A 14,228-nucleotide genomic window follows, 5' to 3' on the forward strand; every position below is an offset into this window, starting at 1 on the left:
CCGGGCGACAGAGCGAGACTCCGCCTCAAAAAAAAAAAAAAAAAAAAAAAGAAATCAAAGGAGGGTAAAATAATAAATAAATGATGGGGATATTGAGACAAAGAGAGACTAAGTAACTCATTTCAACATCACACATCAGTAAATGGCAGAGCCTGCATTTGAACCCAGGTTTTCTGTTTTTCAAGTCTGTTTGACAGCCTCTTTCTGTTTTCACAGATGAGGAAACAGGCCTAGAGAGGTAAAGGGTCTAGCCCAGATTCTCTCAGTTAGTCAGAGGAAGTGCTTGGCTTCAAACTTGTATCTGAGTCATTCCTTGGCTCCGGGAGTGACTCAGATACAAGGGTCTTTATGGCAGTTCCCCGTGCCGCAGTCCCAGAGCACAGCCATCACTCAGCGATGTCTCCTGCACACCCTCTGCAGGCTTTTCCCCCTGAGGCCCCAGGCAGTGTTTGGGGAGGGATGAGTGGATGACTTTCACCGTGGGATCTGCTTATCTTCAGGTTCTCTGGGTGCCCTGCAGACCTTTGGATCCTGCCACCTTGCTGGACGTTAGGGTTCTCTAGCTCCTGCCAGCCCTTAGAGCCACAGGACCTTGGTTACAACATCTACAGAAGGCCCTGCAGCTGAGTGTGAGTTACTGTTGAGAGATGGAGCTGTGAGCGCCTGGGCAGGCCAGGTTAAAGACCCTCTGTCCAGGAGAAGGGAACTTGGGATGAAAATTCCCTTCTGAAGGAATGACTGAGACCCCATACCTTTTGTCAGAGCAAAGACTCCCACATAAAAGGAAATAGCTTCATCCCTGAGCCAGAAGCTGACCAACCTGAAGACGTTACTCTTTCCAGGAACTCTCCATGGCTACATGAAGGGAGGAGGGTCAGCCCAAGATCCAGGGAGACAGAGTGAAGGGAGAGGTAGGGAGGCCAGAGTCTCACTGCAGGTGCGATAGGTATGTTCTTTCAGGAGAAGGGGACATCCATCTAGCCCAGTGCATTCTGCTATCTTATGGTATGGGGTATGGCCCATCCGCGCCTTTATTCTTGCTGGACCTTTCTAGACTTGCTCTCCTGTCATTTTTGGCACCTCACCTTGCCTCTTGGAATGTGATGAGTTCATTCCATCCTGACTCAGAGGCAGAAAAGGCCCTGGATTCTCAGAACGGTGGTGGTGGCAGACTTTATGGGCCTACTGTATATGATTTTGTTTTGTTTTGTTTTTTGAGACGGAGTTTCACTCTTGTCACCCAGGCTGGAGTACAATGGCGCAATCTCTGAATTACAGACATGCACCACCATGCCCGGCTAGTTTTTGTATTTTTAGTAGAGACAGAGTTTTACCATGTTGACCAGGTTGTTCTCAAACTCCTGACCTCAAGCGATCCGCCCACCTCACCTCCCAAAGTGCTGGGATTACGGGCATGAATCACTGTGGATGACCAGTTTTTTTTTTTTTTGAGACGGAGTTTCACTCTTGTTGCCCAGGCTGGAGTGCAATGGCGTGATCGTGGCTCACTGCAGCCTCCGCCTCCTGGGTTCAAGGGATTCTCCTGCCTCAGCCTCCCGAATAGCTGGGATTATAGGCACACATCACCACACCCAGCTAATTTTGTACTTTTAGTAGAGATGGGGTTTCACTATGTTGGTCATGCTTGTCTGGAACTCCCGACCTCAGGTTATCCACCTGCCTCAGCCTCCCAAAGTGTGGGATTACAGGCATAAGCCACCGCACCCAGCCTTTTGCTTTTAACTAAACATTTTATTTGGAAATTTTTTTCCAAAAAAAAGCAAGAATATTACTGTGGTCTCCTATGTATTCCTTACCTAGGTTCATCTATATAAAGCCATGTTTGCATGTGCTGTCTTTCTATATACAAATATATATGTATATAGATGATTATGTTATATCATAAATATATCATTCTTATTCTTTCTTTTCTTTAACTACTTAAGACTAACTTGCGGACATGATGCTTCTTTACCCTTAAGTACTTCAGGGTATATTTCCTAAGAATGAGAACATTTTCTTATATAACCGGTAGTTTTCAAAACCAGGCAATTAATACTGATTACTAAGTCAGTGTTATAATGATTTAATAATCATGATAACTAGACTAATACAGAATATAGACTAATCTAGTCTACAACCAGATGTCAACTGTCACTTTATAGCAACTTTTCTTTCTTTTTTTTTTTGAGACCAAGTCTCACTCTTGTCACCCAGGCTGGAGTGCAATGGTGTGATCTCGGCTCACTGCAACCTCCGCCTTCTGGGTTCAAATGATTCTCCTGCCTCAGCCTCCTGAGTAGCTGGGATTAGAGGCGCCTGCCACCACGCATGGCTAATTTGTGTATTTTTAGTAGAGACGGGGTTTCACCACCTTGGCCAGGCTGGTCTCAAACTCCTGACCTCAGGCGATCCGCGCACCTCGGCCTCCCAAAGTGCTGGGATTACAGGCGTGAGCCACTGTGCCTGGCCCTATAGCAACTTTTCTTTTTCCATCCCAGGATCCAATCCAGGATCATATGCTGCCTTCAGGTGACACATCCCTTTAGTCTCCTTTAATCAGGAGCAGTTTCTCAGTCTTCATCTTCCATGAAGTCGACATTTTTGAAGAGTATAGGTAGGTTATTTTGTATATTGTAACTCAGTACGGTTTTGTCTGATGTCTCTCTTCATTGATTAGGTTCAGGTATGCATTTAGGGTGTGAACACCTCAGAAGGGATGTTGTACCCTTCACAGTGCATTATATCAGGAGGCACATGATGTCTTATATCTCATTACTGCTCATGTTAACTGATCACTTGACTAAGCGATACTGCCAAGTTTTTCCAAGGAAAAGTTACTTCTTTTCCTTTTATAATCATTAAATGTCTTGCGGTGTGGGGCATTTAGATACTATGGCAACCATGCTTTATGGTCTACGCTTTATGACCTGTACAATATGTCAAAGTATTTGAAACAAGTAAGAGATAAAGGATATTTATTTGTTTATTTATTTATTTAATTTTTGAGACAGGGTCTTACTCTGTCACCGAGGCCAGATTGCAGTAGTAGTAGGATCATGGCTCACTAAAGCTTTGACCTCCTAGGCTCAAGTGATCCCCCCACCTCAGCCTCCTGGATAGCTGGGACTACAGGTGTGCAACACCATGCCTGGCTAATTTTTTCTCTTTTTTTATACAGACAGCGTTTTGCCATATTGTCCAGGCTGGTCTCTAGCTCCTGGCCTCAAATAAGGTGTGAGCCACCACACCCAGCTAAAAGCATGGATTTTTGTACAAGATTTACAAAGGAAATTTGCAATTTCCAAGACAGGCCTAGTCCCTTACACTCTGTTCTCTGTTCTGTTTCTCCATTTTCTTCCCCCCACATGTCTACAGGTGTCAGATCTTTTTCCAAGAACAGCAGAAAATGATCGAGTACCAGGTGAGTATCACATTAAGTAACCCAGTTTTCCTTCCTGGGGAAGTTATCCTAGAAAAAAAAAAGTATGCATTGTAAGTATGTACCGTTTGTACATACAGGCTGGGTTCTCAGGGAAGCTGACTCATAGATGGAGATTTTTCTCACCGGAGGTTTATTAGGCAGGCTCTTAGAACACCTGTAAGGCAGTGAGGGAAGCTGGATTGGGCTGAGGGAGTTGTTGAACAGAGGTCTCAGCACATCTTATACTCTGGAGCTGGGATGGCCTTCAGCATTGTTGTGAATGGAGGCAAGGAGGCTTTTATATTCTGAAATCAACTAATCATTGATTGTAGGCTGCCTCAAGGAGGGTAGATATCCTTGGATGGTGCAGTACCTTTTGGCCAAGGATAATTCTCAGAAAGATTTTAAGCTGGCCGCTAGCGGTAGCTCACACCTGTAATCCCAGCACTTTGGGAGGCCAAGGCAGTTGGATCACCTGAGGTCAGGAGTTTGAGACCAGCCTGGCCAACATGGTGAAACCCTGTCTCTACTAAAAAAAAAAATACAAATATTAGCTGGGCATGGTGGCGCGTGCCTGTATTCCCAGCTACTGGGAAGGCTGAGGCAGGAGAATCTCTTGAGCCCAGGAGATGGAGGTTGTAGTTAGCCGAGATTGTGCCACTGCACTCCAGCCTGGGCAATACAGCAAGACTCCATCTCAAAATTAATTAATTAATTAAGTAAGTAAAATCAACCAGGGGAAGAGGCCCATGAAGTAGAGTTTAGGAGAGTTCCACACATAGAACTTCTGTCCTCTCCTAAGGGAGCCCAAAACAGTGCTAAATCCTCCCAGCAGTAACGTGTGCCAATACACATGGAGCCTTGCCAACCAGGAAAGTGCACCTAAGACCTGGTGTCCACTTTTTATTGGTGGTTGATCATGTAGAAAGGCTTGACTGTTCCCACTGCTGACCTCAGTTTCCAGCCCTTCCAAGAGGTTAAGCTGATGCCTGTGACCCAAAGCCCTCATTATAAACCACATTATTAGACTATCTAGTGTGGCCCAAGGCCACTAGGTAAACAAGGACACTCTGAGGACATTCCAAGAGTATAGAGATTACTTCCCAGGAGCTGAGGGCAAAGGCCACACCTCTCTTTTGGCAAGGTCAAATTCTTTACCACACAGTCACTTAAAGACAGGATCACCAGGACCCTCCTAGGCTGGTACCCATGGGTCTCCCTCAGTGACTGTCCTGCTCCTTCACAACTTATGCTGGGATCTCCAGGGCTATCAGTTCTTTTTTTCTTTTTTCTTTTTTTTTTTTTTGAGACAGAGTCTTGCTCTGTCACCTAGGCTAGAGTGCAGTGGCGCGATCTTGGCTCGCTGCAAGCTCCGCCTCCCGGGTTTACGCCATTCTCCTGCCTCAGGCTCCTGAGCAGCTGGGACTACAGGCGCCCGCCACCATGCCCGGCTAATTTTTTGTATTTTTAGTAGAGACGGGGTTTCACCATGTTAGCCAGGATGATCTCGATCTCCCGACCTCGTGATCCGCCCGCCTCGGACTCCCAAAGTGCTGGGATTACAGGCGTGAGCCACCGCGCCCAGCCAGCTATCAGCTCGTTAGAGAACTTTTGTTCTCTGTGCCCATAACCCGAGGCCTGCCAGGCGGTCAAGACTCCTTCTCAGACTATTCCTCCTTTGGATCCCCTGCTGAACTCATCTTCTGCTGCCTTCTTAAATATAAGCGTCCCTTGGGGCTCTGGCCTGGGTACCCTGCTCACCTCGTCTTCTTGCAAAGGGATCTCACTTCTGTGCTGATGGCTCAGCATTTTAGCTCCATTCCTGATCTTGCTCCTGACACAAAATCCATATGTCCACGTGGTCCCCAGGCAGGTCCAGCACAACAGCCTCCTCTTTGTTCCTCCTGGTTTCCTCATCTCCAGGTGTGGTGCCACCATCACCTGGTTGCCTTCACGATACCTGGGTGTTATCCTGCCCCTACCCTCTTTCCCTCCCACGACCAGCTAAGGTGCAGGTTCTGCTCTCCTTTTTGTTTTGTTTTGTTGTTTTAATTTTTAAAAAATTTTTGTGGCTACATAGTAGGTGTGTGTATTTATGGCAACATGTTTTGGTACAGGCATCATGCAATGTGAAATAATCACCCCATGCAGAATGGGGTCTGCTCTTCATTACGGCGTTCCATCTTTCTCTAATGGTTACTGTCCTGCTTGTGAACATCACCTTTCACACAGGTTACTAGAGGGTCTTTCCTCTCACTTCCCTCCAGGTCACCCACCACACTTCTCTTTCCATCCATTGGCTTTAAAACTGCCTGTGAGTTTACATTGAAAATGCATCTCTTGTAGGCAGCATTTTTTTTTTTATTCAGTCTGACAATCTCTGCCTTTTTGGAGTGTTTAGTCTTTTTTCTTTTGAGACAGAGTCTCGTTTTATTACCAAGGGTAGAGTGCAGTGGCACTTTCTGGGCTCACTGAAACCTCTGCCTCCCAGCTTCAAGCGATTCTCCTGCCTCAGCCTCCTGAAGTGCTTGGATTACAGTCATGAGCCACCGTGCCTGGCCTGGAGTGTTCAGTCACATATTAAATTATATTACATTTAATGTTTATTAAATTACATTATTGGTATAGTAGGATTTATATCTGTCATTTTCATGTCTGTTTTCTGTTTATCCCATCTACTCTTTTGTTCCTCTATTTCTTCTTTCCTCTCTTTTGTTGTGCTATTGTGGATGAATGGAACAGTTTTCAGAATTCTGTTTATTTATATGTGGATGAATGGAACAGTTTTCAGAATTCTGTTTATTTATATCAGGTACACCTCTCATTATGATTTAGTGGTTACTCTAGGGATACAATATTATGTCTTAACTTTTCACAGTTTATTTAGAGTTATCATTATACCATTTCACATAGAATGCAAGAAGCTCACCTCATGCCTTCTAGAATATGCTTTCTGCATATACTTCTTCTTGGATAGGGTCTCCATTGTCCTAAAGTCCATCATTTCTTTCTTTCTTTTTTTTTTTGAGTCGGAGTCTCGGCCTGGCCTCCATGCTGGAGTGCAATGGCACAATCTCAGCTCACTGCAACCTCTGCTTCCCGGGTTCTAGCAATTCTCCTGCCTTAGCCTCCTGAGTAGCTGGGACTACAGGCACCCACCACCATGTCCGGCTAATTTTTCTATTTTTAGTAGAGATGGGGTTTCACCATGTTGGCCAGGCTTGTCTTGAACACCTGACCTCAGGTGATCCACCCACCTTGGCCTCCTAAAGTGCTGGGATTACAGGGGTAAGCCACCACGCCCGGCCCTAAAGCCCATCATTTCATTGCTGGCCAACCTCTGCATGCTTTTCTCTTGTTACGAGGTAACTTGCCACCCCTAAAATCGCCATTTTGCCCCCCAGTCTTTGTTCCCACTGCTCCCCTGCATAGAATGCAGTTTTCCGTCTTCCTGGGGAGACTTAGCTTTCCATATCCCTGGGCTCTGAAGCCTAATTGGACCCTAAAAAATTTAATAGACCATTTGCTTCTCTGTATGCCATAGCCTAGATGTCCTGCCATCACAGCTCTGTGACACTTTTACTCTGATGGCTTTACATGTTGCTCTCTCTGTGCCAGTGAGCTTCTTGAGGTCAGGACCCATCTATGATTGTGATCCCAGCAACACACAGTAGGTCTTCAATGTTTGTTGACTCAAAGTATGAATGGCAATGGTAGATAGCTTCCAATGTGATTTTCGTTTTCCCCACCATATATAACACAAAGCCAAGAATATAAAAGACATTCCAAATAGATAATAAGCTCTAACTTATAAACATTATGGAAATCAACACCATCTCTTGCACAAACTTTTTTTCTTTTTTCTTTTTTTTCTTTTTTTGAGATGGAATCTTGCTCTATAGCCCAAGCTAGAGTGCAGTGGTGCGACCTCGGCTCACTGCAACCTCCGCCTCTTAGGTTCAAGTGATTCTCCCACCTCAGCCTCCCAAGTAGCTGGGATTACAAGTGTGCACCACCATGCCTGGCTAATTTTTGTATTTTTAGTATAGATGGGGTTTCACCATGTTTGCCAGGCTGGCCTTGAACTCCTGATCCTCCTGCCTTGGCCTCCCAAAGTGCTGGGATTACAGGCATGAGCCCCCATGCCTGGCCATGCACAAACATTTTTTTCTACGTGACTCAATGTCATTTTTGTTTCAACAGACACCTGTGTCATTCAAAGATGTAGTTGTGGGCTTCACCCAAGAGGAGTGGCACTGGCTGAGTCCTGCTCAAAGGGCCCTATACCGGGATGTGATGCTGGAAACCTATAGCAACCTTGTCTCAGTGGGTAAGAACACCTTCACCATACAATGCAGATTATGTTTGAATGACCACCCTTCCTTTCTCAGCTGCTAAAAGCAACTGGAGTACTTTGGGAGGCTGAGGCAGATGAATCACCTGATGTCAGGAGTTTGAAACCAGCCTGGCCAACATGGTGAACCCTGTCTCTACTAAAAATACAAAAATTAGCTGGGTGTGGTAGCAGGTGCCTGTAATCCCAGCTACTTGGGAGACTGAAGCAGGAGAATCGCTTGAACCTGGGAGGCAGAGGTTACAGTCAGCTGAGATCACACCATTGCATTCCAGCCTGGGCAACAAGAGTGAAACTCCGTCTCAAAAAAAAAAAAAAAAAAGCAACTGAAGTACCTAGAACCTCTGAAATATTTATTTAATAATTATCTAGCACTTTCTATGTGCCAGAAACTGTTTTAGCCACTTTTAAAATATTAACTCATTTCATCCTCATAAAAGCCTTATGAGGTAGTTACTATTAGTACCACTTTTTTACAGATTTGGAAATTGAGGTACGGAGAGGTGATGTAACTTGCCCAGAGTCACCCAGCTAGTAGATAACAGAGTCAGGATTTGAACCTCAGTGTTCTGGCAGCACAGAATGCATTCTTTCCCTGTGCTGCTGCCTCAGTGGGTATGGCTTGAGTTTCTGTGGTCCTGGATTACTGATTCCATTTGGTTCTGGATAAAGTGTGTGCTTAGTCCCCTCCCAAGTATAACATCTGTTGTGCAGCCTTTAAAGCTGCCTGAGGCCAGGCGCGGTGGCTCAAGCCTGTAATCCCAGCACTTTGGGAGGCCGAGGAGGGCGGATCACGAGGTCAGGAGATCGAGACCATCCTGGCTAACACGGTGAAACCCCGTCTCTACTAAAAAAAATACAAAAAACTAGCCGGGCGAGGTGGCGGGCGCCTGTAGTCCCAGCTACTCGGGAGGCTGAGGCAGAATGGCGTAACCCGGGAGGCGGAGCTTGCAGTGAGCTGAGATCCGGCCACTGCACTCCAGCCTGGGTGACAGAGCGAGACTCCGTCTCAAAAAAAAAAAAAAAAAAAAAAGCTGCCTAAGAGGCCCTGAAGACCAAGGAGCTCAGTCCAAGGCCTGGATCATTTCCCTGGAACAGGTTATGAAGGCACCAAACCAGATGTGATCCTCAGGCTGGAGCAGGAAGAAGCACCATGGATTGGTGAGGCAGCATGCCCGGGCTGCCACTGTTGGGGTAAGTGTAATAAATCTAGCAAAAGGGGTACTGAAGGAGGCTGGCACCTCTGGAATTTTGTTCAGCGTTCTTCTCTTAAAAGCCTTGACATTCCTCCGAGAACTTCAGCCACATTAATGCCTCTTTAACCTCCATGCAACCCCAACACCTGAATCTGAGTGTTTTTCTCAGCTCTACTTGATTGCACCTCTGCCTTTATGTGCTCGGTCCATCTCTCTTTCTCCAGAATCTTTCACATGCAGGTATTCTTACAAATAAAAGCTTCTATGATTCTCCTGTTCCTGCTTCCTATTCTGTGTTCTGACGCTTTCCAGATGAAATGCTTCAGAGCTACCTGCTTTCCCTAATTTCTGCACTCAAATTTAAATCACTTCCATAGACAGATAACTGTGGGATCAGAGAAGAGGAAGTGGTGAATTCCATGTTGGGGTGGGGAGGTGTGAAGGAAATGCCTGAGCTGGGCCCATCTTAACCACTGCTGATTAACACTCAGACTCACTGCCCCTCTCCCTTCAGCTCTGTGAGACATTCCAGCAATGCCCATGGTACCCTGAGGGTTGATGGATGGCCCAATCTTAGTGATGCCTCGGAACTTCTGCTTCTGGCGCTCTCTGGTGTGTGTTTCTCCATTAAAGTGTGCTCTTCAGCCATCCTGAGACTGTGGTATCCTGGTTATCAGTTGCCCTGCTTTTCTTTTCTTCTCCTCTTCTGAAAATTTCATAACTGCAAATTCCACAAGAATGTATCTAGTCAGCCTCTGTTTTCCCGACTGCTCTGTTATTATCTATTTCCCTGGCTCAAACCCAGCGTTTTCCTTCCAAGGAACTATTGCATTTTCTGTTTTCCATAACTTGGTTCTCTTTCCAGTGGTGTAACCCTCTCAAAGAACTCACCCATTCTGAGGGTACATGATCCTCACAATCAGCCTCTTTGCCGTGTTGGCCCCTTTCTCCCCCTTGCTCTGCCCAGCCCCACACTTAACCAGTCTGTGGATTACACTACAGGTGTGCACTTACCCTGTTCTTTGTGTGTCAAAAACTAAAATCATCTTCATTTGTCCTTGCTACCCCTGCCACACACTCACACTCACACACATACACACACACACCACTTCATCTTGCTTTTTATTCCAGAGCTTTGCTACCGTGTGGTCATTTTGAATCTTCTGCCTTTACCATTCACTCTAACTGTTCCATTCATATGTGTGGTTTTGTTGATTGTTTTTCTTCTGAGAAATGGCTTTAAATCTTCTGCTTTTTTTTTTTTTTTTTCTTTTTGAGACAGGGTCTCACTCTGTCACCCAGGCTGGAGTGCAGTGGCATGATCATGATTCACTGCAGCCTCGACCTCCTGGGCTCAAGCGATCCTTCCACCTCTTAACCTCCCGAGTAACTGGGATTACATTCATGCTACTACACCTGGCTAGTTTTCATATTTTTTTGTAGAGAAGAGGTTTTGCAATGCCACTCAGGCTGGTCTCAAACTCTTGGGCTCAAGCAGTCCACCTGCTTCGGCCTCCCAAAGTGCTGGAAATACTGGCATGAGTCACCATGCCCAGTCCTTCTCCACTTTTTTTTTTTTTCAGATAAAATTTCGTTCTGTCGCTCAGTCTGGAGTGCAGTGGCACCATCTCAGCTAACTGCAACCTCCGCCTCCTGGGTTTAAGCAATTCTCTGCCTCAGCCTCCCAAGTAGCTGGGATTACAGGCACATGCCACCACGCCCGGCTAATTTTTGTATTTTTAGTAGAGATGGGGTTTCACCGTCTTGGCCAGGCTGGTCTTGATCTGACTTAATGATCCACCCGCCTTAGCCTCCCAAAGTGCTGGGATTACTGGCATGAGCCATTGCGCCTGGCCCCGCTTTTAATTTTCCACTGATATCTCCTAAAATCAGAGCCAGATTATCTCATGACTGAATATCTTTAAGTGAGGGGTTATTAATTATTTTTGTGCCATGGACTTCTTAGGCATTCTTTTGAAGGTTGTAGACCTCACCTCTATGTATAAAAATACAATAAAATTCGTAAGATTATAGACAATAGTTATCAAAATATTTTCTTTTTTTTTTTTTTAGATGGAGTTTCGCTCTGTTACCCATGCCGGAGTGCGATGGCCTGATCTCGGCTCACTGCAGCCTCCACCTCCTGGGTTCAAGCGTTTCTCCTGCCTCAGCCTCCTGGGTAGCTGGGACTACAGGCATGTGCCACCACACCCAGCTTATTTTGTTTTTTTTTTTTTTTTTTTGGAGGGGGGGGGCCGGTTCTCAGCTCGCTGCAAGCTCCGCCTCCCGGGTTCACGCCATTCTCCTGCCTCAGCCTCCCGAGTGGCTGGGAGTACAGGCGCCTGCCACCTCACCCAGCTAGTTTTTTGTATTTTTTAGTAGAGACGGGGTTTCACCGTGTTAGCCAGGATGGTCTCGATCTCCTGACCTCGTGATCCGCCTGTCTCGGCCTCCCAAAGTGCTGGGATTACAGGCTTGAGCCACCGCGCCCGGCCTTATTTTGTATTTTTAGTAGAGACTGGGTTTCACCATGTTGGTCAGGCTGGTCTCTGACTCCTGACCTCAGATGATCCACCTGCCTTGGCCTCCCAAAGTGCCAGGATTACAGGCGTGAGCCACCATGCCCGGCTTCAAAATATTTTCAAAATGTGCAATATAATAGTAGATGTACTTTTTTATTTATACATTAATGAGACCCAGCATCAGGTCTAATAACTGTCATGATCTCAAAGAAGAGATGATTATAAACATAATAATGTGACATGAAAATAATATTCACAAACTAGTATCAAGTCACAGGAAGTGCTGATACTACTGTGTTTTGTTGCTTATATTCATAGTCAAAGGAAATATTCAATTGTAGTTGGAACTCAGTGAAAACAAAAATGTAATTTCTTTTCTATCAAAGTTCACAAGCCTGCTGATTTCTGCCTACCAAGTTAAGAACTCTTGCTTAAATCCCAGTTAGCTTTGTTGATTTTATTTTTTAATCTGGTTCGCCTTAGAGTGCTTTGCCATTTATATTGTAACTAACTAGCTCAACATGATACACCCTTGGATGACTGCTATACCAGTGCTTGTTAAACTCCAAGGTGTTTGGAATCACCCGGGCATCTTGTTAAAATGCAGATTCTGATTAAGTAGGTCTGGGGTGGGGCCTCAGATTCTGCACATCTAACAAGCTCCAAGTAAGGCCAAAATTGCCACTTGAAAACCCACATGCTGGATAGCTAGGTACTGTATAACATTTCACCTTCTTTCTTCTATAACAGGGATCAGCAAACTATGGCCTGCCGATTGGCCACTTGCTTTGTGAATAAAGTTTTGTTAGAACACAGCCACATTCTTATGTTTACATATTGTCTATATTTTCATGGTATGGTGGGAGAGTTGAATCATTGTGGCGGAGACCATATGGCCCACAAAGCCTTTACTTTCTGACCCCTTAAGAATAAGTTTGCCAACCTCTGCTCTGTAATATCCTATTTTCTTTGAAATTATTGGTCTCTATACTCTGTGGTACATTGTATTCCATTTGTGCCAGTGTTCAGAATCCTCTTTCCTCATAGAACACTCTTCCCTGCGTTTGTGCTTTGGGTTATGGTTCATGTTCTCTATTTGTGTGCTGTGCACTCTTTAAATTTTGAGAGCATTTCTCAAGTAGTATGAAGTTTCATAAGGATGATTCACTGTACTTTCTCCAGAAGACATCTGGCAAGTTAATATCCAGAGGAAAAGACGGCAAGACATGCTTTTGAGGCAAGGTGCAGCCATAAGCAAGAAAACACTGCCCAAGGAAAAAAGTCGTGAATATAGTAAGTTTGGGAAAATATCACTTCCGAGCACTGACCTTTTTTCTTCAATCCAGAGCCCTAACAACTGGAACCCTTGTGGAAAGAATTTGAACCATAATTTAGACTTGATTGGTTTTAAGAGAAACTGTGCAAAAAAGCAAGATGAGTGTTATGGTTATGAAAAATTGCTTCAGCGTATACACCATGGTAGACGACCTAATGGAGAAAAGCCCTGGGGTTGCAGTCACTGTGAGAAAGCTTTCACCCAGAACCCGGCACTTACATATAAACCAGCAGTAAGTGATTCTCTCGTGTACAAACGGAAGAGGGTTCCACCTACAGAAAAACCCCACGTCTGTAGTGAGTGTGGGAAAGCCTTCTGCTACAAGTCTGAATTCATTAGGCATCAGAGAAGTCACACTGGGGAGAAGCCTTATGGCTGCACTGACTGTGGGAAAGCCTTTTCACATAAGTCAACCCTCATCAAACACCAGAGAATTCACACCGGGGTAAGACCCTTTGAATGTTTCTTTTGTGGGAAAGCCTTTACCCAGAAGTCACACCGCACAGAACATCAGAGAACACACACAGGAGAGAGACCCTTTGTCTGCAGTGAATGCGGGAAATCATTTGGTGAGAAGTCATACCTCAATGTACATCGAAAAATGCACACGGGAGAAAGACCCTATCGTTGCAGAGAATGTGGAAAATCCTTCAGCCAGAAGTCCTGCCTCAATAAACATTGGAGAACTCACACAGGAGAGAAGCCCTATGGGTGCAATGAATGTGGGAAAGCTTTCTACCAGAAGCCAAACCTCAGCAGACATCAGAAAATTCATGCTCGGAAGAATGCCTACAGGAATGAAAACTTAATAATTGTGGGAAATACTTGAGCAAAAGATCTGGTTTCATGGTATGTAGGGAATCTATCCTAAGGAGAAATCTTATCATTTTAATGAATTTGGACAGTGTATATGTGTGGTTTTTTTTGTTTTTTTTTTTTTCTTTCTCTGTTTCCCAGACAGGAATGAAAACTTAATAATTGTGGGAAATACAATGGCACTATCTTGGTTCACTGCAACCTCCGCCTCCCAGGTTCAAGCAATTCTCCTGCCTCAGTCTCCCAAGTAGCTGGGATTACAGGCACCTGCCACCACACCTGGCTAATTTTTGTATTTTTAGTAGAGATAGGGTTTCACCATGTTGGCCAGGCTGGTCTCGAACTCCTGACCTCGTAATCCGCCTGCCTCGGCCTTCCAAAGTGCTGGGATTACAGATGTGAGCCACCGCACCCAACCGACAGTGTTTTATCATAATGGAAATCATTATCTAATTGTGATACAAACTTTTCTGGAAAATACTTTATAAAACATAAGCATGGTCACCCTGGCATGTAAACATTTAAAAATGTATTAAATGGAATAACAACAGAATACAAAATATCTATGAAGAGACTTAAA

The 14,228-nt window shown here is 45.0% G+C and overlaps 1 protein-coding gene across 2 annotated transcripts in view; it reads left to right on the forward strand.

The window, feature by feature from the left end:
* ZNF793 (zinc finger protein 793) overlaps window positions 1–13,687 on the forward strand; it is a 24,652-nt gene extending 10,965 nt beyond the window's left edge. The window contains exons 3-8 of one of the 2 annotated variants that reach the window (XM_011952354.1): window positions 501–629; window positions 2,502–2,617; window positions 3,379–3,424; window positions 7,628–7,754; window positions 8,877–8,972; window positions 12,679–13,687. In XM_011952354.1, the coding sequence (XP_011807744.1) occupies window positions 3,410–3,424; window positions 7,628–7,754; window positions 8,877–8,972; window positions 12,679–13,661 (1,221 nt within the window). In that variant the 5' untranslated portion in view covers window positions 501–629; window positions 2,502–2,617; window positions 3,379–3,409 and the 3' untranslated portion in view covers window positions 13,662–13,687. The remainder of the gene's footprint in view (window positions 1–500; window positions 630–2,501; window positions 2,618–3,378; window positions 3,425–7,627; window positions 7,755–8,876; window positions 8,973–12,678) is intronic. The other variant, XM_011952355.1, reaches the window with a different exon arrangement.
* The last annotated feature ends 541 nt before the right edge of the window (window positions 13,688–14,228 follow it).

Source organism: Colobus angolensis, unplaced genomic scaffold, assembly GCF_000951035.1.
Source record: "Colobus angolensis palliatus isolate OR3802 unplaced genomic scaffold, Cang.pa_1.0 Scaffold34, whole genome shotgun sequence".
NCBI classification, from domain to species: Eukaryota; Metazoa; Chordata; class Mammalia; order Primates; family Cercopithecidae; genus Colobus; species Colobus angolensis.